Source organism: Crocodylus porosus, unplaced genomic scaffold (assembly GCF_001723895.1).
Source record: "Crocodylus porosus isolate Cpor-Errol unplaced genomic scaffold, CroPor_comp1, whole genome shotgun sequence".
NCBI classification, from domain to species: domain Eukaryota; kingdom Metazoa; phylum Chordata; order Crocodylia; family Crocodylidae; genus Crocodylus; species Crocodylus porosus.
The window spans coordinates 55,985,577-56,009,560 of record NW_017728918.1 but is presented as its reverse complement, the minus strand read 5'-3'; the positions used below and the strand labels follow the sequence as shown (position 1 = coordinate 56,009,560).

At 39.6% G+C, this 23,984-nt stretch overlaps 1 protein-coding gene across 2 annotated transcripts in view; it reads right to left on the bottom strand.

The window, feature by feature from the left end:
- Positions 1 to 23,984, bottom strand: part of SMAP1 (small ArfGAP 1) — a 204,726-nt gene that overhangs the window by 3,638 nt on the left and 177,104 nt on the right. For both annotated transcript variants that reach the window (XM_019537615.1, XM_019537614.1), the window contains 2 exons: positions 20,261 to 20,388; positions 182 to 350 (listed from right to left, as the gene is read on the bottom strand). In XM_019537615.1, the coding sequence (XP_019393160.1) occupies positions 182 to 350; positions 20,261 to 20,388 (297 nt within the window). The remainder of the gene's footprint in view (positions 1 to 181; positions 351 to 20,260; positions 20,389 to 23,984) is intronic.

The following is a 23,984-nucleotide window of genomic DNA, read 5'->3' as shown; positions in this document are numbered from 1 at the left end:
CCTCAGTGCTTCATTCATTTTTGCTCTTCAGTTGTGAAAGTGGTGAAAACAAAAACCTAGTTTGTTTGAATATGCATAATTTAGGATAAATGTGCTTCATTTTGTGTTGACAGGGGATTATGACTATAATCTAAACAGTACTCAAGAATATGATCAATTTAGAAACAAATCTGAAAATTACCTGGAGCACTTTGTTGTTGCATGGCCCCTGTGCCATACAGTGATAAAATTGAGTCTTTAGAGAGTTGTTTCTTTGCTGACTCTTCTGATTTTGTTGTTTGCTCAGTGAATAGATCAAGATCCGCGGACACTGAAGATAAAGTAGCAGCTGCTGGTTTAGTTGAAGCAGTCTGAAAAAAATTGTTCAAAACAGATTACTGTATGAAATTATTCATGCAAATTGTGTTAGATTAAGTGCTGTGTATTCTCACTCTTAAACTAGATACAAATCAGTTTAATTAGGAGCTTTATTGTAAATGAAATTGGTATTTTAAAGTTTGTCATATATTACCACAAATAAGCCCAACATACAGCATCTAGAAAGAGGTAGATCAAGGTTAAAAAAAAAAAAAAGAGGAAGAGCAAAAATGCCTTTGGGTGGATTTTAATGCTTACATATATACATTACACAATTCCTGCTCTTCATAAATAATTTCTCATCTGTGGGTAGCATAAATCATGAGATGAAGTTAAATTATGAAAAATGATCAAAAACCAAGACAGGAGATTACAATTTCACATTTCTCATTAATCCTCTCAGACGGAATACATTACACAGGAACTAAATAAAGAGCTTTTCGGTGTTGGAAGACCTTGTCTAAGGTTATTTGTTATCAATAATGTACAGAAATATTTTAAAAGATCTGTACGTATACTATTTTTGGAGTTGTTGCACAATAGTTACAAACAGGAAATGGACTTGTGGACATCTGAAGTTCCCCATCAATCTGAAACGGTGAATTCCAAGTTGCAAACTTTAAATGTGATAAACTGAAAAGGTGAAGGTACATCTCTTTAATTAATGTAAATGATTTTATGTAGTAGTTTTCCTATTCTATTTATTTTGTTATTGATATTCATGCAGTTCAGTTACGCAGTTCTTTGCCTCAAGCACCTGACTGAGCAATATATATTATTTTCTTTATGCAATGAATACCGCCTTATCAAAATTAATTGTTTTTTTTGCAGTAGAAACTTACTGATTGCGATTGTGAGCATGAAAAAAAAGATGCCAGACAAAAATATGTGCCTCTTGTTGGATTTGTCCTTTATTTAAAAGTACCAATTAAAATCTGCAGGAGCTGGATCAACCTCAAACATTCATATTATATTCATGTTGTTTTGGGGATTATTTGATGGGTCATTGTTTATTTGGTGATTTTTTTAAACTGTTTCAAGGAGGCCCATGACAATGGATACACTTATTGCAGACTGTGTTTTAAAAAGTTTGTTAGTTATTGCAGTTTCTCCTTCAGTCTCCCATCTTCAGGCTCTGCTGTAAGAAGGGCTGGAACCAGACCACAGCACTGTATGTTTAAATTCTTTCAACTTTATACAGTTTCAGCTTTGGATACAAATCTGTAACCTCCCAGACTTAAATACTACATTTTAGAAAAAAAGGATTCTATGAATACAGAAAACTTAAAAACTTATGCCAGTACTAAAATATAACAGTAAAATGTATTCATCTTTTTCCTTACAACTCAAAGTTTTGTATCATCTCACTGCAAGAATTTGACAATGCCCACAATGGCCAAATAGTATGAAGGGCTGCCATCATTTGATGCTTTTTGCATTAACCACATTCAAATACTTGCAGTGACACAGAGCCAACTACCAAGTACAAAAAGAATGAACCTTTAAGTTAAAACGCTTCACATTATTTTATAATATATTTCTCATTTTTGTTTCTAACATACTCTATTAATTATTTAAGACCTCTTTAACCAACTTCAGTATATATACAAAGAATATACCCGTAAGAAATTCTGTGCACAATATTCTTAAGGGAAACGTTATATACAAAACCTTTGAGTACCTTAATCTGCAGGTGTCTCAGTGGTTGCACTAAAGAGAAGTATCACAATATTTTAATAATTACATTATATTAGCTAATAAACACACTTTACTATACTGGAATCAAAAAATTTTTTAATGCTGCCCATGGTTTATACAAACAAAGATGAAGTATCTTTAGAGCAGAAGAAAAAAAGTGACAGAACCCTGAGGCACCAGACCCACGGAGAAGTAATTCCAAGTCTGACTGTAGGCAACGTACTTATAATACAGTGATACAAACTTCCTTTTTTCAGCCAAATACATAGTATCCGAGACTGGAAACAAATTCTGTTCTCATTCTGACTTGAATTCTTAACATATTATGCTGTTAAGGAAGCTGAATAATGGAAGGATTATGAAATGTTCAGGTTAACAAGAAGTTTATATTAGTCCAAATGTGACACAAATCACAACAGACATAAAGAGAAGCTTACTTGCTTTCCCTCTGAACTTAATCCAAAGAAGTTCAGTATTTAACATGTATGATATCATTTTGAAGTAGAATGGAGGTAAAAACATACTTTAAAAGGCAAAAAACTGAAAGCACATATTGCAAATAAAAATTACATTTATGATTGGTGCAACTTACCATGCATTTTCTTTAAGTCTTTTCACTGCTCAACTGAATCACTCTTAGAAACAGACCACAATACTCCTACGCAATTTAGAAGCAGGATTAGAGAGAGTCAGGAGAAGAACCAGGAGGTTCTGGAAGCTGTCATGAGAGGACAAACTTTCATGGAGGAGGACACAGTCACTGATATTAGAAGCAGGTGATGGATCAGGATGAGAAAGGAACACTGCTTCTGAGCTGTGGCTAGGAAGACATTATTAGACTTAGACAGTTCAGTAGAGTCCAGCCACAGAAGTGAGACTGGAGGTGGTCTCAGATGGAAATGGAGAAATCAAATCTAGCTGAATAGAACGAGGGACGGTGGGTAATACAACAATGAATCCAGCTTCTGAATTCTGCTTGATATTATGAAAGTCGCTATGAAAACATTGTGGGATTCCTCTGCTTCAACACTGGGCTGGATTACCATGTCAGCTAAACCAGAGGTGAGTTGCTCTTGCTCAGCCATCATCTATTCAAGGCAAAGTACCTTAGGACAACAGGTTTGGGTAGTGGGACTGGAGGAAGCTATTTCTTCCTGTTACCCAAAGGGAGAAGGGAAGTATGTATTTTAATTGTGAGCTCCTTGAGGCAGGGACCATGTACTCCTGACATCCTATTCCTGGTTGGCCCCTATACACTACCTAAAACATGAGGATCAGAGGACGCTACCCTAATTCCTCATGTCTTATCTCAACTGTGCCGCAGGAAGGTGAAGTCAAAGATCCACTCAGTCTCTATGTACATATATGCAAGGAAGATTACTGACTTTAGGACAGTACCTACCTCCTCACCCTTCCCTACTGCCTGTGATGTAGGTAACCTGAGTGAAGAAATGAGTAAGAAGCCACACGTGGTTCATGTTACCCTATGTAGGCAAGAAAAGTAGCTCAAAATCATGAGGATGTTTTTTGTTTGCAAACAGTATCCCTTTTGATACCGGGAAGTTTGGTGGATCCAAACACTTCTTGTTTGTTTTGATATGCATGGATAGTTCTAATTCAAAATCCATCTTCTTAAAGGCTTCCTAAATTACATTTTATATATTACATGCCAGTTTCTTTCTTTTGAGAAGAGTATCTGTTAGGCCAACTAGTATCTTGCACTTTATAATTTAATCCTAAATTACTGTATTTCCCCCTGTGAGAGGGAGTGGGAGGGATGGGGAAATATATTCATAATTACTGTAACTTAGACTGAAAGCTCTTTCAATGGACATAGATAATGACAAAGGATTTTAATACCCTCAATGTTGACTGCTACTAAATTTTGGCTCCCTTTTTCTGTAAAATCCCTCGTAGATTTTGTCACAGCACTAGCTTTTGATAAGGTTTTTCCTCTGAGAAGGTTGAATTTGGTCTCATATTGCATTCATGCTTACAGTCCTTCTGACTTTACCACCTCATGATTTCACAAGCATCTGTCTATCCAATACACTACAGTTACAACATATAATTTCTGGCCTGGTTGCTCAGACAGTATCACCCTCTGGCTGGAAACGGATGTTGCCTTTGAGCCACCATAAGAATTTTGATGGTGGAACAAAGCAAAAACAACACATGGCCTTTGAGACATGAGTGCCTTTGTTTGTGGCCGCAAGAAGCAGCCATAATTTGTGCTGCTTTTTAACAGCAGACATTGATTTGTTTTGTGGCAGGAGAGCACAGGCAACCAGAGCCGCTTGTACTCTGGTTGCCCTGAGCAGGTGCTCCCAGGGCTTGAGAAGCCCAAATCCCACACTGTATCGAGTTGCTCAAGCCCCAAAAGCACTTACAGAAATACAACCCCAGTAATCTCCAGGGTGCACCTCTAAGCAAGGGAAGCACAGCTGGTCTGCTTCATTTGGCAATGTCTATCGGAATTCCTTCACTGGCTTCTCTTCACCTTCCACAACAGGTCCTAATCGCTTGTCCTTATCAGCTTTTTATCATGCTAGATCTGCTCTGTGCAAGTCTCTCCTTTTTCTCCTATACTGCTTTGTTTTTATCTTCCTCTATGGTGTTCTGATATTTAACTCCTTGACTCTTCATATGAGTGTGTAACATAAATAAAAGCCCCAGGAAGGTATGGGTCATGCCAGTAATTACCATAGCTAAAATTGGCAATGAAAGAGTTCACTACAATTCAAATAGCCAACTGAAGAAAAATAGAAAGGAAGGGACATTGTCAGCCAAGAGGCAATCGTGACTACAGGAAACACCGTGCACTGGACAAGTATTCAGAAACTGTATTAAACCTGATCCTTATGCTAAAATATGCAGAGAAAAGAGGAAGGTGCCTGTTTTAAGTGCAGAAAGAAATTGTGTGTGTGAAGTACCACTTAGGGGAGAAAAAGTTTACAAACTCAAAAGACTAATTAAAATATGCAGACATGGCATGTGTAAGACATACAAGATTGAGCAGGGCACAAAAAAGAGAAGAGAGGGGTGTAAGAATCAATGTGGAAGTGATAAAAGTATCTGCAAAAGGCTTAATATCCTGGTGTTGGAAGAGTGAACACTGACACTTTAAATGCAAAGGGAAAATGGTAAACTAAGAGTGTAGTGATGCATAGAAATAAGCTACAATCTTTGACCTATTTGAGAGATGCTTTAGTGTCATCAAGGGGATATAGACCACAGCAAGTAAGAACTGCTACCTAGCCCAGGAAAGAATGTAATAACAACACCATACAAAGATTTATCTACAGAAGTTGAATGCTTTCAGTAATGGACAAGATATGGTTAAGAGAAGATGCTACATGATAAGTTCAGTGAGCCTTAAGAAGAGTCTAAATGAAGAGCTGTGAAACGTGACAGTAGAATATTATTTGGAGAACAGAATCACCAACCGATTGCAATCCCTCCCTAATCATCTTGCAGAAAAAAGAAAGGAGATTACGGCTGGGTGTGGACCAGTGCTTGTTAAGGTTCCTCTTTGTTATAAAGAGGAAAACAAAACCAAATAATTTCAACTTAATGAAAAATGAAATAATTTTTGAGACTGGAGAAGCTACATTCTTCAACAAATTGAATGTATCAGCAGGATTTTGGCAGATCCCCTTGGTAAGGAGAGCGAGCAAGCTAGGATCTACACCTTTAACATACCATTTGACAGATATTGTTTCTTAAAATGACTTATCTGAATACATTTGTCTTTGTCAGTATTTCAACACAAAAGCCAGATATCAGAAGGTCTGCAGGTATGAAACTACACATTGATAACACTATAATTTGGGCCATTATTACCACTGAGAAAAAATTATGGAAACTGCAAAAAACTAATAAACTTAAATAGCGTCAAACCAAAAATGTTAAATAGCAAATACGTTGGAGAAAAAATAACTTCAAACAGGATTTGTCTGAGTAATGAAAGATTCAGCCAGTGGTGAGGACATGATAATATGCGAAGATGAAAAAAAAAAAAGAATGCTAAGGCTTTTATTTCAGCAAACTTGCATCTAATCATGCAACTCACTTGTAAGTCAACATCTTCAAAGGGTCACAATATAGACACGGATGCTGTGGCAGAAAGCCACCTTGGTTTCTCCCCAAAATCTCTGCCCTGTGACAACGTGATTAGATGGGCCAGCACAGAGGATTCACACCTCAGCCTGTCTCTTTTGGTAACCCGAGCTGGCTGCATTCCTGAGGGAGGGGGGAAACCTGCTCCCTCTGCCTATGTGACTGGCATCTGCCACCTGGGGAGCTAAAATCTGCCTAGTAACAGGTGATGTATTTCAAATTGGTTGGCTGACAGCCAACTGGGGCTGACCTCCACTGGACCAGGTGAATGAGGTCACAAGGGCTATATAGGTTGTGGGGGTGGGGGGAAGGAGGCCCACTCTCTTCGGCCATGAGGTGAAGCAGCAGCAAAGCAGGGGAGACGGAGAAGCCTTACCATCTGAACCTAGCTCTCTCTCTCACCCCAAGACTCCAGAGGGAAACTCAACCAGCCTCTGGAAGATGCTTGTGAGTAAGCTACTTGAGATCTGATTAGATATTTAGCTGGCAGTAACACAGATGCGTGATCAAAAGGCTACCTCAGCCATACTGTTTGCTCTTTAGGATTTCTAAGATATTGCTCAATCCTGTACCTGGTTTCACTTAGCGCTTAGCGAGCTTTGTTATCATGCTTGCAGTCGCCATCTTGGGTCATTAAAAACAACTGTGGTCGCCATCTTGAATCATCAAATACTTTTGGTTTCCCTTAACACTCTGTTTTTCAGGAACCAATTAAGAATGCTAAGCAGGGGTTGCCTGCATGTCCAGCATGTGAAGATATTATTGTCATGCAAAATCTTACAAAAGAAACATGACTATCTATCTCTGCATGATAGCTGAGAAGCTGGTACAGGCAACTGAAGTGAGAGCAGACACAAGTTAAAAATAATGCACAAACTGATTCCATTACCAACTATAATACTGAACTGCTTGTCACCAATCAGGCCACAATAAGGGTTTGATATACACCTGATAAAAAAGACTGCTTTAAATACCTTTAGGAGATTGACTGAGACCTGTGAAGTTTATATTAAAGCAACCTAAAGTGTCAAGTCAATTATTCTATTCGGTATAGCTTTCAAATTTAATAGTATTGTGTTTAGGACATTTTGAAGGTACCTAAAAAAGGGTTAAGTGTACTATAGTGTAATTCCTTCAGGAAACTGAGGTACCATACTTCCTGTATGTACTGTATACAAGTTTGGTATGCTTCCTGAAAGGCACTACATGATAACGCGTGTAAAAACAAACAACAAAACAAAACAAAACATCACAGGTAAGCCTGTACATACAGCTAATAGTATTTAAAAGTACAGTATAATCCAAGATCAAGCTGCACAAGTGGAGGAATGCATTGACATGGGCAACATCTAGGGAATAACAGGAAGTTTGTGACCTATTTCTATACACAGCTTAAGCTCTTAGCACCTGGGTATAACGCACATGGAGGTTTTATACACTAATGTAAGTTATACCATGACCTAGCACAGCTGTATGCAGTTGCTGATGTTGACAAGTGCAAGGTAATTCACACCGGGATCAATGTCAAGAAGTGCAAGGTAGTGTATACAGGGGAAAAAAAATCACTTTGATTATACATATACATATACACACACACAATTCACTGTTATGACTCTGGAAAAAGACTGCTGCACTGCAGATAGTACTCTATAAATGTAATTTCAATGTGCAATGGTGACAAAAATCTCCAGTAAAATATTGGGCATTGTTATGAAAGGAACCAAAAACAAAATGGAAATCATCATCATGACACTACAGAAATCCATGATGCAACCACATCTTGAACACTGTGTGTTGTTCTGATCTCCCCATCACAGAAAGGATGAAGCAGAATTAGAAAAAGTACAGAGAAGGGCAACCAAGATAAGCACAGATTATCAGGAGACTAAAAAGCCTAGGGAAAGGGAAAAAGCTGAGGGAGAACATGATGGAGGTCTATAAAGTCATGAAGGGCGTGGACAAAGTGAATACAGAACTCTTGTTCATCAAGGCCCAGAATACTAGAACTAGGGGACACGCACTGAAATTAGCAGGAGACAGGTTCAAAACTATTAAGAAAAAATATTTTTATGCAGCATGTAGTTAATTTGTGGAACTTAATGCCACAGGATGTGGTAGAGGCAGATAGCACAGCCAGGTTCAAAAAGGGACTAGTTCAAATTAATATTTCTGTTACAAGATGTTGTAGAATAGCATGGTTGGAGATGTTTCCTCTGGTGTCTCTAAATCACCAATGATGGAGGTCAGGGAGAGTAATGAATAGAAAGCAGATCACTCTAGATATGCGTGGTTCAATACTGTCATTCAGAAGCATCTACTTCTGCCACTGTCAGAAATAGGACTAAGCTAGATGGACCACTGGTCTGACCCAGTATGGCACTCTGTAGGTTCTTAGAGTAATATTGGTAATATCTGGTCTGTCTAAAGCAAACCCCTATCCTGGGATCAAATACAGACACACAACAGTTATACTAGCAAAATTTCACTCCACGTGTATATTTCAGCACTGGTTTCTCCTATGCCAGGGGTCAGCAACCTGTGGTCCATGAAGCCATTTGATCCAGCTCATGGACATGGGGCTTCAGTGGCAGGCACTATCCTCACACCACCACAAAAAAAAAAAAAAAAAAAGGTACTGGGTCCCAGTGCTCGACACAATATGGATCAGAAGCAGGCAATCTGGCCTACAGCTTTAAATGGTTGCCAACTGCTGTCCTCCGGTAGTTCTACACCAGATGCAAATAAGTTACATCAGCATATGAATGAATATATGTTGCGTCCACTTCTTGTTTACACAAGGGTAATCATTACGTGTCCAAGCCTTTAAAAAAGCGCTCATCTTCAAACAGTCTTGCTCACGAAAGGCAAATTACAAATTCTTGGTGAAAAATATTTTTGTTAGCTGTTTGATTATTTCTCAGATCAGTTAAACCATCATGCACAAAGAAATCCAAGATAGCTTATCAAGTTTGTTGGATTTCACTATTTTGCTAGATACACTGTTTCATGCTCAAATTCTCAAAATACATTTTCCAACATACCCAAAAAGTATCAATTTTTTATTGTCTTATGCACACTTGTACACAAATTCACAGACAAAATGCTTCAGTAGCTACTGCTTGATAAGCTGCATAACCTCAGATGCTACAAATGTTTCTTAAATGTTTTATGTACTAAAGTTACCAAAGCATGAACCAAGATAGCAACCCATTTTTTTCTATCATTAAAAAAATAACCACACTGTATTTGGAAATAAAAATGAAAGTAAATGAATTTGGACAGTGGTATTTATATAGACAGAGATGGTAAAAACCTCAGTTCCAACTCTAAGCAATGTTTGACAGCACAGGAAAGATTCAGCTTACGTTAGCAGAACATTTAAATTACAGTTCAGATTAATTTATTCCTTGTCTTAACTTTGATACTTAATTGTTTATGGTTTCACATTATTTTAAAATTGCATCTGAAAAATGTAGATGATCTTTAATTTATGCACCATACTGGTAATGCCAAAAGTTTGGGTCCTGCAAGCAAAATGAATGGTGGGGGGTTGGTCCATGGGCTAAACTGGGCCCTGGAGACTCCACACCTGCCCTGCACACCCATACATCAGGATTCAGGTCTTCCACCTGACCTAGGGCACAAAGCTATGGCCCATTTATGGGCCAAATGATATAGCACCATGAGCTGTATCTGGCCCATAGGCTGGGGGCCTTGCATTACCCAAACAAATTTATTATCAAATCTTATATATTGAACAGTATTACAACATGGAATCTTTCTTTTCCAAAACCACAATGCAAATTAATGATGCTTGGACTCTGCACTGTGCTTTCATGAATGTTTATGATGCTTTTGAAAGTGGGACTTAAGATCCTCAATCATTCAGAGACTTCTGAAAATGTTGCCCTACCTAAACTTATAGCTTGTTAGCCCCATAACACAGAACACTACAGGTTTTCCTCACCAGCCATGGTTTTGAGTATTCACGGTTAATATTATGTATACCACTTTGGCTATCATGGCATAGTAACCACAGTTTTCCATGGCTGCATATCAGCCAGCCAAGCCCCTGGCCCTACTCATGCCTTTCCTCCCTCCCTCCCCAGCCCCCTCTCCCCCAGTCGGAGGTGGCACCCAGCCCTGCTGGAGGTGCGTATGGTGGCGTGGCGGGAAATAGGCTCACTCACCACTGTTCCCCATTGAGCAGAGAAGCCATGTGGGAATCTCCTCGCCTGCCGCTGCTCACCCCGGTGATGTGCCTCCTGTGCCTGCTGCTGGTTTCAGGAGCACAGCCCTGCACCACTGCCCTCAGTGCAGCGCCACGTGTAGGAGGCACGTTGCCGGGGCAATGTGGGGCGAGCAAGCAGTAGCGAGTGAGGAGATCCTTGTGCAGCTTCTCTGCTCCCTGCCACACCAGGGTCACAGGGGAGGGAAGCAGGGTGGCAGGGAACAGCAGCCCTGGTCGTGGCTCAATTCGAGTCCAGCAGCTCATCCAGGGGTGTGGACAGGTGGCTCTGCTACCTCTGGGCTTGGATTGTCCCATGACACCTCCTTCCAATTCCTATTTACACATCCAATTGCCTTTTTGTCCACATCACTGCACTCAGTGTTTGGCTGATTATGCATCATCTCCCCAAGTTCCTTTTAGAATTCACTAGTTTCCCCTCCAACTCATCCTGAAAGCAAGGCCTGCATTCTTATTTTCTAAGAATATCTTAATGTTGGGCTATATTAAAATATGGACTGTCCTCTTCAGTCTCCCAGTTTCTGGCTCATCTACAAATTTTAAATCTGTGACTATTTATCTTGTCTTCCAAATCACTGATAAAAAGGTTAAATACAGGGTCAAGAATTGATCCACAATTTTATAAGTTTCTAGTAAAATCATACACTAGATGGAAATCTCATGTTTAGTATTTCAATTAGCAGAATAAATAATGCAAATCACTTATAAGACTATCTTGGTAAGGTAGATGCATGCAAACATTGTGGGTTCATGCATCTTGGGACAAAGAATGCAGGCCACACTTACTGCCTATTTTAATCCATTCAAATCAAAGCTTGAAACCTACAGTTTTTAATTCACTTCAATCTTGTTCTTGCTTAATCAAAGTGTGTGATACCAAGTCAAATGCTTTACAGAAGTCTATTACATCAACATCATTACTGCCATCAACCAAATTTGTACTCTCAAAAAGAAGATTAAGTGAATTTGACATGATCTGTTTTCCATAAGTTCATGTTGAATGGTATTAATTACATTTCCTTCATTTAATTCCTGATTAATCAAGTCCTGCATCAGCCATTCCATTATTTTATGTCAGATCAATGTCAAGCTAATAGATCTATAATTAGCTGGGTTGTCTTTTCTTACTTTTTTTCAATATTAGTATTCTTCCAGTCATCTAGAAGCTCTTACAATTCCATGGCTTACTGAAAGAAATTAATGTTACGAGTCCAGAAAGCTTTTCATCCAACTCATTTAAATTTCTTGAGGCAAGTTCTTTTTAGAATTGGCAAGTCCATATATCTACCTTTAGTAACTGCTGTTTAACATTCTCTTTGCCTACTGTTGTAGTAGAAAATATTTCATCACCACCATCATCAGCATCTAATTTTTTCCCAAATATAGAACAGAAATATTTAATGATTGCTTCGACATTTTTATTGCTTATAATACTACCATTTCCATTGTTAGTATTGATTTTACACCAGAAATGTATTTAAAATTCCTTATTTTTCTTGATTTTTGTTCCATAGAATTTTACTAATCTCCTTTTCTTTTCCTTATCTATTTCCTACCATTATTAGCTTTTGAATTATACCTGTTAGTAACAACTTATCCTCTTTTCCAACCCCTCCCCCCCCAGTATTAGTTTGGTTTCTTAAACAGTATACCCTTCTTTCTCAATCGTAAGGTTGTGCCTTCTTTGGTTATCTTGTAAAATCTAAAAGTAATTTCTCATTAACACTTGCATTTTTCTAAGGCTCTAAGGTAAGGCAGTTAGTTAGAGCCTCTTTCAACTGGTGTAACTGATAATTGTTTTCAGCTTTGGGAAATTAACATTAAAATACAGGGGGATCTATATCATCACCAGGGATCCTAGTGTTCCCTGATAATAAAATCACAAATTCTCTGATAAAACCCCCAAACCCATGATTCAAATCAAAGCCCCGCCCCAGCTTGCTGGTGCCCCTCTTCCCCCTGCCCCCCAGCCCTACTCATGCCTGTCACTCCCCCTCCACAGCCTTGCTGGTGCCCCTTGCCCCCCCCACACTCACAGCCCCTGCTCCCCCAGCCCTGCTGGAGGGGGCCCCCACCTGCCAGGGCTATGGGTCCAGGGACCCAGGTAGGAGGGAGGAGGCTGCTGCAGTGGAGCAAAGCCTCTCGCACCCCCTCCCCCCCCCCCCCACAGGCTCGGGGGGCTAGATCCACACTGTGGCGTGCACACCCTAGGGGGGACATGCCCCCCAGATCTATGCGTGGGGCAGGGGTGACTTCAAGCAACTCAGTCACCTGTGCTTCAACTACCACTTCATTTTTAAAGTTCTAACATGAATTTCTCTTTATTGTCAAGACAAGGTTTGACAGTTTCTGCCTATGTTGGATGTTATACTTTTTAAGTGTTATTTAGGAAAAGCAAGGATGTTTTAGTACTAACACCACAATCTGAAAGTGATATTCTGAAAGTCCCCCATGATAAAGTTCCTTTCCACCCTACTGCCCCCCCCAGTCATAAGCAGATGATTAAGCTGGTCGTTCTCTTCTCCAGTGTGATTTTTTTGGGAAAGAAGCCAGTTGAACAAATGGGGTAATAATCTGCTTATCTATTAATCTATTGATCCCTAGTCACTGAAAAAAAAAAAAAAATCACTTTCTTCAGAGCTGTCAGTTAAAAAGGAAACAAACAACACCATTTCTGTCAATGATATTTCCTTCCCCTTTTTGCTCGACAATTTCTTCCTACAGAAGAAAAACAATTTATTTTAACATTTAAAATCATGCAAATCATCATAACTGGGTTTCAGGAAGCCCAACTACTTGAAATTTATGCTTATAAGTGGGCAATTACAACTCTTTTCATTTCCCATGCTTCTGGCTTTGACTGATAAGCAACACACATATTCTCATCATATCCTTTGGTGTTCTAGCTAGCTTGTTCTCAACTGCATGATGTGCTCAAGGGGTGTTCAGTAGTTTCATCTTTTCACCTTTCTGTTTTGCTACAAGGTGCGCACTGACATTCCAGTCAGCCCACTCCTAAAGATGACTGGTTCCGTCTACTGAGATGTAAAGGCTCCACGTAGATTGTAGACCGATGTTCCACAAAACCAAAACCGTCAACCCTACACTATTTATTCAGCCAGCAGTACATTTCCAGAATATTTTGTTTTCAGTCTTCCTTCGCTAGTATGACAAAAGGACTATGAAAAGTCACTTGGACATATTTCACACCTTCAACATCCTTCTGAGGTCCTATTAGACTTCTATTATCTTCAAGATATCCTGGAGCATCATTATTAGTGTAGATACAAGCAATATCCATGGGAATCCTTGTCTATCGGCTTCCAGATAGCAGTATGTTGTGTCCGTACCAAAATCCAGCACTGTACCCTGTATCCCACCTGCTCCTTGAAGTATGGTTCTTCTATATTTATTATTACAGAATCTCCAGGAAGGAACAGTTGTCTTCCTTGGATAGTTAATTTCTTTGAAGACATGTTGGAGCTTCTTATAAATTGGGCAGAGCAGCCTTCCAGAAGCATCTTACACATTTGTGAGTTCCACTCAACCAGCTAAGAAACAGTCTGCAGTTTTCTACTGTCAAAATGATTTTTAATCTGCACAGGATTCTTCCTAGCCCTCTTCTGCCAGACTGCCCAACTTTATCTACTTCTCTACCAATAATCTTCTTGCATCTGGTAGTTATAAAACGCCAAACCTTAAGAACTCCTCAGTTTTTCTCATGCTCCATTAGTGGCTGCAGATGTCCTTCCAATCCAAGAATCTTTTCTTCCTTCACAGCCAACCTGTACTTTATAAGCAAGCCCCTTCAAAATTTTTCTGTCTGCTGAACTTACCACAAAAATAGCTGACTTCTGTGTTTATACTTTCCTGCTGAGCTTGAGCATCTCAATAACATGGACTGATTAAGCAGTCAAACAATTGCTTCAAGCCCAAGGGTCATAGCCAGACTCTGCTTATCAAGGCCAAAAAAATTAAATTTGTATTTCCTAGTGTTCTGGATGGAGCCTATGACCCAACTACATGACCCAAAGAGAGAAAACCAACCAACCAAATGCCCCACTCACCATGTTCTACCACCTCCAAACACAGGATTCTCACCTTCATCCTTCCCAATGCTTCTGTTTCACCTCTTTTTCCAGATCAGCAACATTACTATGCCTTGGAGCTGCACTAAGAAACTTACAGACTGCATGGGGTGCAAATTAAAACTGGTGAATGAAGCCAATTATTCTCTCAGATAGGAAATGAAAACTTTATCTGTGACTGCATCCAGAGTTACTCTCACGTGCTGCAAATCCTGTGTAGGATAGCCTCTTTCCACGGTTTTAATAAATTGTGGTTCTTACAGGAAGGTTAGTTGTCTTCTGGGCTCTGAACATTACCTCCCCTGCCCTCACTTCAGAAAACTCTAATGAGCTACAGACGTTTATTAGTGGGTGAACGCTAATTTCTTGGTCCTGAAAGCCAGTTAGTACTTTGGTAAGCATTCTTAAGGATGATAATGGTGTTTCTTGCAATAAGCATACACATATACACTTGTGATGATGCTCTAGTTATATTTGGAAAGGTTTTCTCTACGTCTACTGATGGCAGAAGCCCTTGGCGAGTAAAATGATTATGGAATGTTTCAATCCAGAACACTGCCTTCTAAGAGTACGTGTTGGAAATTTTCCATCCAGAACAGTGATTTTGCACCTTCAATTTACTTTGGTATAACCAAATATAGTACACAGAATTTCCACAACACATGACAAATTAACTGTTCCTAGAATGTGATTTCAGAAAATCACAAATTTGCTTTTTGGGCACTGGCACAGCCTAGATTCTATATCACTACACCTTCCTCAATGAGTCACTGCTAATTGGCAAAATAAGCACTGTTTCAGTTTGTAAAGGTGCTCCAGATAAACATTTCTGCAGAAGTAACTCTACAGTTTATTTCTCTTGCTGCTCTTCCTTAATTAGCCATATTTTCATGCCATCAACAGTTTAGGAAACTGCAGCCAAATCCATTGACCTGCACAAGTAAAAGTGCACCACTTGTTGTATTAATGACTGTTGTCACCATGTTCCTCAGCACTATATCTCCATCTAACACAATGATTCAAAAATGCTCCTGGCAAAACTAATGGATGCCAGAAGAACTGAGAGTTCATAGGTTTGGCATCAACTCCAGAATTTCTGCAGGCATCCCAGTGTACATTACAAGTAAAGATGCACAACACATCTAGAAGAACAGTGAAGTAGTGCAGTGTAGGAATATATACCCTAGCTGCTAAAGAGTTAAGTTGAACTAATGCAGATACTAATGCTGCAGATAAAATGATTAGCAGGTAAAATACCATAGGAGTGAGACAGATACAGCTTAATTTGCATAAATTAAAATCACTACATTTTGAGTGAATAAACATCATTGATGGAATTTCACCTTGTAGACAGCATACATATGAAAGCTACTTCTGCAAGAGATTTTACCATTTGTTCCCTTATTGGTTTTCTGCCCTAACATTTTTAGGTCAAAGGCTGATATTTAATTATACATCTATCTTCCGCAACTGGAGACAACTATGTCAGATACCATGGAACATGCTGATGAGTATAAGGAATCCAGTAAAATGTTTGCAGCTGATGAGGCATACAAAGATCTTTTATGCAGCCTAAATTTTCTTATTCTTTGACCACAGCCTTTCAGCCAGGGTTCATTAAAAATGATTTTTTTAATGTTTAGATTGGAGTGTGTTGTTTTGTTTTTTAAATGATCTTTTTTCTTTTTAAAAACAAACATGTTTAAAGTGAAAACATTTTTGCAGTAAATTGAAAGAAGACTTCAACTTGATTACAATCTCTATAACCATTTAACTCAGAGCTTCTCAGCCTTTTTTAGACTGAAGTCACCCCCTTGGAAAAATGCCAGCTCTTAGGTTTCACTTATTTATATATTTATTTTTACAGAAAAAATAGAGTAACATTTCTATTGCAAACAACTCAGAAAGACCATAACAAGTCTGAATGTTTTTGACACTAGGGATTCCTATTACAAATTTCTGGGTTTCTCTCGTAAATCCTGTTTGCACACCTAACAGTGCTAATATTGTGTGCCTTGAGATTGAAAGCATCTCAAGGCACTCCAGGGTGTTGCATCATACTGGCTGCAAATCCCTAAACTAAAAACAGATATAATTAAGTCAGGAAGCTCTATAAAATCATTTGAGCTCCAAGCTGTGTGCTTAGCTACTCAAATTATGGTTTTGCGATTTTTGTGAACATAGTAAGAAAACAGTGATTTCTACCAATATCGTGAAAAACTGCAGTTTCCATGATTTTGCATGGAATTACTGGAACCCAAACCCCCCCCTTACGAAAATAACATGACGACTCCCCAACAAGGGGGGGGCAGGGAAGAGAAGCCACTGGCAAAGGGGAACAGCTAAGATGGCAGTTGCCCCCTTTTCCCTCAGCCACTAATTGGCTGAGAGGGCTGCCTTTCATGGGGCCCCACCCTTCTCTGCCAATCAGCAATGAGGGGTGGGGTTGCATGACAAGGTAGTCTTCTCTACCAATCAGCAGCAAGGGTAGGGCTGTGTGAGGGCCAGTACTCAGTGGTAAGAGGCAGGGCCATTGGGGCCCCTTGGCCAATCAGCTGGGAGCTCACCAAGAAAAGACCATGAAAATGGTGCCAGGCAACCTGAGTAGTCTGTGATTTTTCCTTTGCCTTGGTGTGCCTTAAACAGATCCCTATATATGAAGAATGAACCAAGGGTAAAATGTATGACTTTTGAGGCCATGCTTTACAATTATGGCACACTAGGTCAAATAAGAGCCAGTCCTGACAGGGAGCCAAGAGGTAAGCTACAGGATGCAAGAGACTGGGATCTGAGATCTGGCCTGGGGCCCGAGAGGCAGAATTATGCATCTCGTTAGGATCCTCCACGAAGCCTAAATTGCTGGTCTCCAACATTTATTTGACAGATGCTCTCTACCAGAGCTCTCACTGGCTCAGTTATCAAATTATAAACATTTATGACTATACATCCATCATGGAAAAAAAAAGAAACACTCATTAACTATCACTTCATGTTTGAAGAGCAGCCCAAGTAATTTATGGGTACTATTTATTGTCAAGAGACTGGGTTATCTTAGCCTCTTAAGTACCAGTCACGTTCCACTTTCACATTAAAAAAATGTTCCAGGCTATTGTGAAATATTAAGTTGAATTCAAACTCTAGTTAGACCTTTTACTCACTAAATCAGTTGGAAATGTGAAGCATATTTTGATAAGAAAAGTTGGTTTCCAAAACATTTATGGTTCTTTTGTGTAATTAAAATAAACTTTACATGGTTTACATGGCTTCGTAGGTTTAATTAAATTAAATTAGCTACTATCCTAATGTAACTACTTGACAAACTGCAGGCAAAAAGTGAATTGTTTAGGGAATAAAGTTTCTACATGTAAGGCCTCTAGTAAGTTAAAGTCTCCATTTTTTTATGATTATACCAACCAACAAGAATGTACCCGTCTTTAGAACATAAAACTGAAGCACAAGCAAAAAGTTAATTTAAAAAGTCTGTCCACTTGGCAATTTAATCCATTCTGTCAAAGACAATGAAAGATCTTTCTCCCCCACAGAAAAAGTTTGGGTTTTTCAGAGGTTATGAGATACTACCAGACAGAATGATTTTGCAGTGGCAATGGCTACTTGTATTGCCCCTTTATATACTCTTTGAAAATTAGATTTGGGGGAGAAAGTTATTTACAGTAGATTTCAACAATAAATGGCAATCTTCTTTGACTAGACTTAGGAGCAACCAGATGCTTACAGCTGTTTTGGCTGGATGTAGACTTTCTATTCCAAGGGCTAAAAAATGTTGCCCAGCTTGTCTAGGATTTTTGGAAGACACTATTCATCATGCTTTAGAATGTTTTTTATATAACAACATAAGGAGAACCAATTTATCACTGTTCTTGCAGAAATTGATATACTTTTCAAACAAGCAGAGAGAAACTAATCTGGCTTTTCCAGCAAACCATCTTGCAATTTTTTGCTTGTACAGCTGAAGCTATTAGAGTTGAACAACCTTTACTGTTGATATGACTGATAAATTTTAACACTATATCTGATTTTACTGTGTCAATTGTGGATCTATGTACAGCATTTTTATAGATTCATGATATGATTTACTACTATAATTACACTAATAATGTTTTTATAATGGTTGATTCTATTTTATTATACTTGTATTTCTGTTATTTTGCTTAAATTTATTAGTATTATGGTTGTATGTTTTTCATGTTGTTTTCAGGAGCATGGTTTTCAGCCAGAATCCTTAATAAACTAAACTAATCCATTCTGACTTCAGTCTGCTGATCTATGTTAAAAAAGCTCTTAAATGGCAGAATCACACCCAGGTAGCTTTTCTCAGCTTTTTCACGTCATTTGAAATTGTGGTAGCTCTAGAAAACTAATTCACACCTCAGTGATACTCTACTGAAGGTTGTAGTGATTTTGCCATCCACACTTGTCACTGGTCTCCTGTGGATACTGGGGATCTAACAGAGGCCCAAGGTCCCATCAACAAAGGATGCAGAAATGCTACATGGCACATTTTCTCGCCTTCCTCTGTTTAAGAAAAAGAGATTTCTACACCTGAACAAATGAATCCTGTTGGTTCCCTTGACTTGATTTTTGAGAAGGAACTTGGAAAAAAGGGTGAAGAAAAGCAACTGTTGTAGAGTAAATTAGTACAGACAACCTTATATTTTGATTATCCAGTGAGTCCAATTATGTAAGTATACTAAAACTTTATCTTAGAAAAACATCCACGCTTCCATTTTTTGCAGCAAGCTTGCAATACGCAACAGAAAGAAACATCTATAGAAGTACTTTTTCCTTCATTTCACAGAATTACACTGAAGTTCACTGAGCTAAATGCTAATGACTTTTCCCCTTCTCAATGTTTCTCCTTTGGAAATGTTTGGCAGTATATCAAATGACTGAACATTTTGAAGAGGGGTAGAAGCTCCCCACATAAATATAGAATATGGTCTCAGTATCCCAATTCCTTGATGCTTCTTAGATCATGTGATTTCTCTCTAAGTTACAAGGGAGTGGGAGGTACAGGAGAGAGCAGTGCAGCACAGAACTGGTGGTGCCTCGGTTCTCCCCCTGCTACCTTCTGCTTCCAAAGATTCACTCTCACTTTCAGATAATTGCCTTTTCCTGATGTCAGCTGACGTAGTAATGGTCTCAGGACAGAGTTAAAAACTTTGCAAAAACGTATTTATAGAAAAAAATAAAAAATACATTACAAAACCATATTAAAAATAAAAGTATCCTTAAACAGCAACTTGAACGTACTACATTTAACAGTAAGAGAAAAACATCCACCTAAATTGTATCCATTTTCCCCCCAAACAGGGGAAATTAAGTAGTTTAGCAGATTGGCAAAGAGGGATTTTCACATCAAGCTCACTAGATGAAATCCACTGTAGCTCTATAGGCAGCACAAGCTGCTGAAATAAAACAGCAGCTGAGTGGCTACATATAAATAGATGGTGTTTTTTTACTACTTTTTATTGCGCAGATGTCCACAGTACAAAAACAGACAACTGGCTCCCCTTTGACACTCAGGTGAAAGACTAAACTTTTCAAGGCAAGGCTCTCTTCATTGCATATCGCTGGTTTAAAAAAATGTGGAGAAACTTTTCTTGTTATATGTACATCTATAAAAGGCAGACAATAGCAATCACTGAATATTAACCTAGCATGTTTCATGAATACAATACATGAGACTATGGTAGAAGTTAATGTTAATATACATATTTCTAAAGTGTACCTGAGCAGAAGTGCCAGCAGCTGCTGGCAGAGGATTGGAGATCATTGGGCCAAAGATATCCAAGTCATCATTCAGTGTTGTCATAGCAGTGGCACTTCCATTTGTAATAAGTGCTTCAGGTGGACCATCTTAAAAAGAAAATGGACTGAAGTTTTAAAGTAGAACGAATAAATAAGGAAATCACTTTAAACAGTCAAGTATTAAAAACAGCACCTGATTTTGCCAGAAACTTTCAAAGCACCTCAGAAACATTAATTCTGAGTTTGTCAAAAAAATGTTCCAGAGGAACTCTGTAGTCTGACAACTGCGGCACACTAAAGTACCCTGTTCAATAGAACACATTTGTATAGTACTGTCATTTTTCAAAATTTTATTCAAACACTTCCCAGCATTATAATTTAATAGGAAGTTAATTATCATCTCATGCCCACCTAGAAAAAAAAATGGGTTACTGGATATTATGTTAATCTGAACTCCTTAAAAGTTAAAATGTTTATAAACATTGAGCTATTTAGTGCGCCAAATTTATTCAGAATACTGTACAAACATTCTTGAAGTGAGGCAAAAATTTTCCTTCCCACCATAGTGAAATACTTTATTTAGCAGTACAGTATACTTGATGTATATGCATGCCAGATAAATGTATAGCTCACTTAACTGTATAATACTGTCTTGATTTCTTGCCATTGCTTGCATTGTAACAAACTCTGAATATCTACCTATGAGTTACTGCAGAAACACTTAAGTGCATAACTTCTTTCACTTCCACTGTCTACTTTAATAAATTAATTGGATTCCTTAACTGCATAGCTATTGTAACTGTAGCTATCTGCTTTGTAATTAGCTATACTCTGACTATCCCAGGAGAAGTAAATGGGAAGCAACTGTCAAAGGGCTGCTATTTGAAGCTGTGAAAATGATGGGAGCTTGTTTTACAGCTGTCATCTCCCCATCATTTTCATGGCTTCTAACAGGCACACTGGGGCTGCTATGAAGCCTTGAAAATGAGAGATGCTAGTCCATTGCAGACCTGCTAGTACTACAACTAAGTACTACAACTGTACATTTAAAATAAGAAGTGTTTAACACTGGGCTCAGTAAGGGCACAGCAGCCTTAAGCAGAGTCCTGAAACTGAAGTTAAATGGAGAACAAGATACAGGTGTACATAGGAATTGACAGAAATAAAACCATTTTATTTGCCCTACACAGAGTCTGCAATCTATGGTTCTGGACTCTCGACAGGTATATAATTTAGGGGTGGACCAATAGAGATTTTTGGAGCCGATACCTATAGCCGATTTTTAAGGAGACATAATGGCCAATACCAATACAACCTTTGATACCAGCCCAGCACCTTGGAGAGCTGTATGCAGCTGGTAAGTCTGGTGTGATGGAAAGGGATGGGGGAAGGAAGGGGTGTAGGGGTGCAGATCATGGCCCCCAGTGAGGGAAAAGTGGGGCTGGGGCAATTGCTGCCCAGCCTGTGCAGGAAAGGCTCATCCGGCACTTGTTCAGTTGTCTGGCGGCTCCTCCTGCTTGTCCGGGGGGAGGTGGGGGCAAGCTACTGCCATGGATAACAGCTTCACAGGAGGTAGTGGGGAGACTGTGCTGGGGTTCAATATGATGTTGCTGCTGCCAGAGAACATTTCAGTGCTGAACTGTCTGCGATCGGAAGTGAAGCTGAGGCTCAGCTACCATGGTGGTGCTGAAAGAATAGCAGTATTGTAAACTTGATGCAGCTAACTATTCATCACTTGGTTCCAGTAGCACTGATGAATGCAGCAGTATCAATTCCTAGCAGGGATATTTGTAAATTATAACCCCTGTTCCAGTATACTCCCCACATTTTGTACTCCAGGCTGAAGGTCGAGACAGAGATATAGGTTGTAGCCATGTTGGTCTAAGGACATAGCCATACAAGGTTCTTAGGGTAAATCCAATATCTTTTATTAGACCAACCCAAATAGCTGGAAAAAGTCTTCTTTCCAAGATTTCAGATACAAATACCCTTCATCAGGCTGAGGAAGCATCTCCATTTAGCCTGTACTCTTCCCGGATGGAACAATAAAGAAGCCAGAAACCAGTGCACATATGCAAGAAATCCAGTCAGTGAAAATGTAAACTGAGATAGTCAATGGGTGAGAGAGGTTTTGGGGGAGGTGGGGGGTGGAGAAGAGAATGAATATAGCTGGTAATTAGTAGAGAGATTACCTGAGGAGTCAGATGTTAGGCAAGTTATAACATGTCATAAATCCAATGTTTATTTTTATTCCATGATTTTTTGTATTCAGTAGGTTGATGAAATGAAGTTCACTGCCTCATCTGTGAAAAGTGTTTTGTAAATTCTCTTTGGCCAAGGCCAGAACTTACACACAAACTGGTTTAAGTGATCAGAAACTGATTTAAACCTGTAACAGAACAGAAGCTCAGTGCACATGAGCCAGTTTCAAAATGGCTGAAACTGGTTTAAAATAAACCTGGCTGAATGTAGCATCAGACTTAACTGATTTAGGTCAAACCAGTTTATGAAAACTTCTGTCCCAGACCCCTTCCTGGTTCAAGTTAAATCACAGTTCCCAGCATACTTTCCAGCCTTGGGCTGGGCTGGACTGTGCTATTTGCTCTAGAGAGCAGGGTTGGACTAGCCCCTCTGCTCTTTAGTTGGAGCAGTGAGGGCTGCCTGACAAAGGCTGGGGGAGGGGGAACAAACCCAGCTGGGGATGCAACTCAGCCTATGGGGGGGGGGGACTGCACCCCCCCAGCAAACCCCACTAGTGCTGTTAAATACCCCTTCCCCTGCTCAAACTTACTGCTGGCTGTGACTGTGGACTACAAATTCCACAGGCATCTGGAAGCATGAAGAGGAAGTAATGAGCAACCCTGTAGAGTCCTGCCACTGTAGTTCTGGACTGCAAATCCCAGAAACCTTGGGGGCAACATGAAGAGGAAGTGAACACAGCCAGAGAGCACCCCCCGACTTCTGGCCTGAGCCACTGCAGGCATGTGGCTGCATGTCATGAACCAAAGGTAAAGATCTGTTCACTTCTGTTTCAATTCAATCTGTGCAGTTTAAACTAACCTGCAAAGACTGAATCAATTCAGCCTTTGGCTTTTTGACTCTCTGTATACAGCCCTTGAGGATTAGGACTGAGAGACTGGAAAAAGCATGGGCAACTGGTGCTGCCTTAGTCAGGGGGGCTTGTGCCCCCCCCTTGTGACCAGTCCCAGAGAGGGTGGGTACCCCTGGGCAATCTCAACAGCTGATCACTGCGTTTGCTACAGCTCCTTCCAGGAGGGGCTGTGGCTGCTTCTGGGAGCATGCGCTGGCAAACCACCACAGCCCCTCCTGAAAGCAGTCACAGCAAGCGCAGTGATTGGCCAGCGCTTGTGGGGCGGGGGGTGGTACTGGCGTTCCTGCCTGCTCTCCCTGCCTATCGCCTAAGCAGTGAGCGCAGCCATCAGGGGGTGCACGTGCATCCCAGTGCACCCCCTGCATGTTGCTACTGGGAAAGAATGATTTTCTTGTGAGAAATGTGCCCCCACAGATAATTGGGTATTCTTGTCTTTGATAGATTTTCAGCATGCGTTCATTCTGGTATGCAGCTGTTGTTTGGTTTCTCCTACATATTTTCCATCAGGTCATCTGGTGCATTGGATGAGATATTACATTTCTGGAGGTGCAGCTGTAACATCTAGGAATGTTGATGGTTCTCTTTTGGGGTG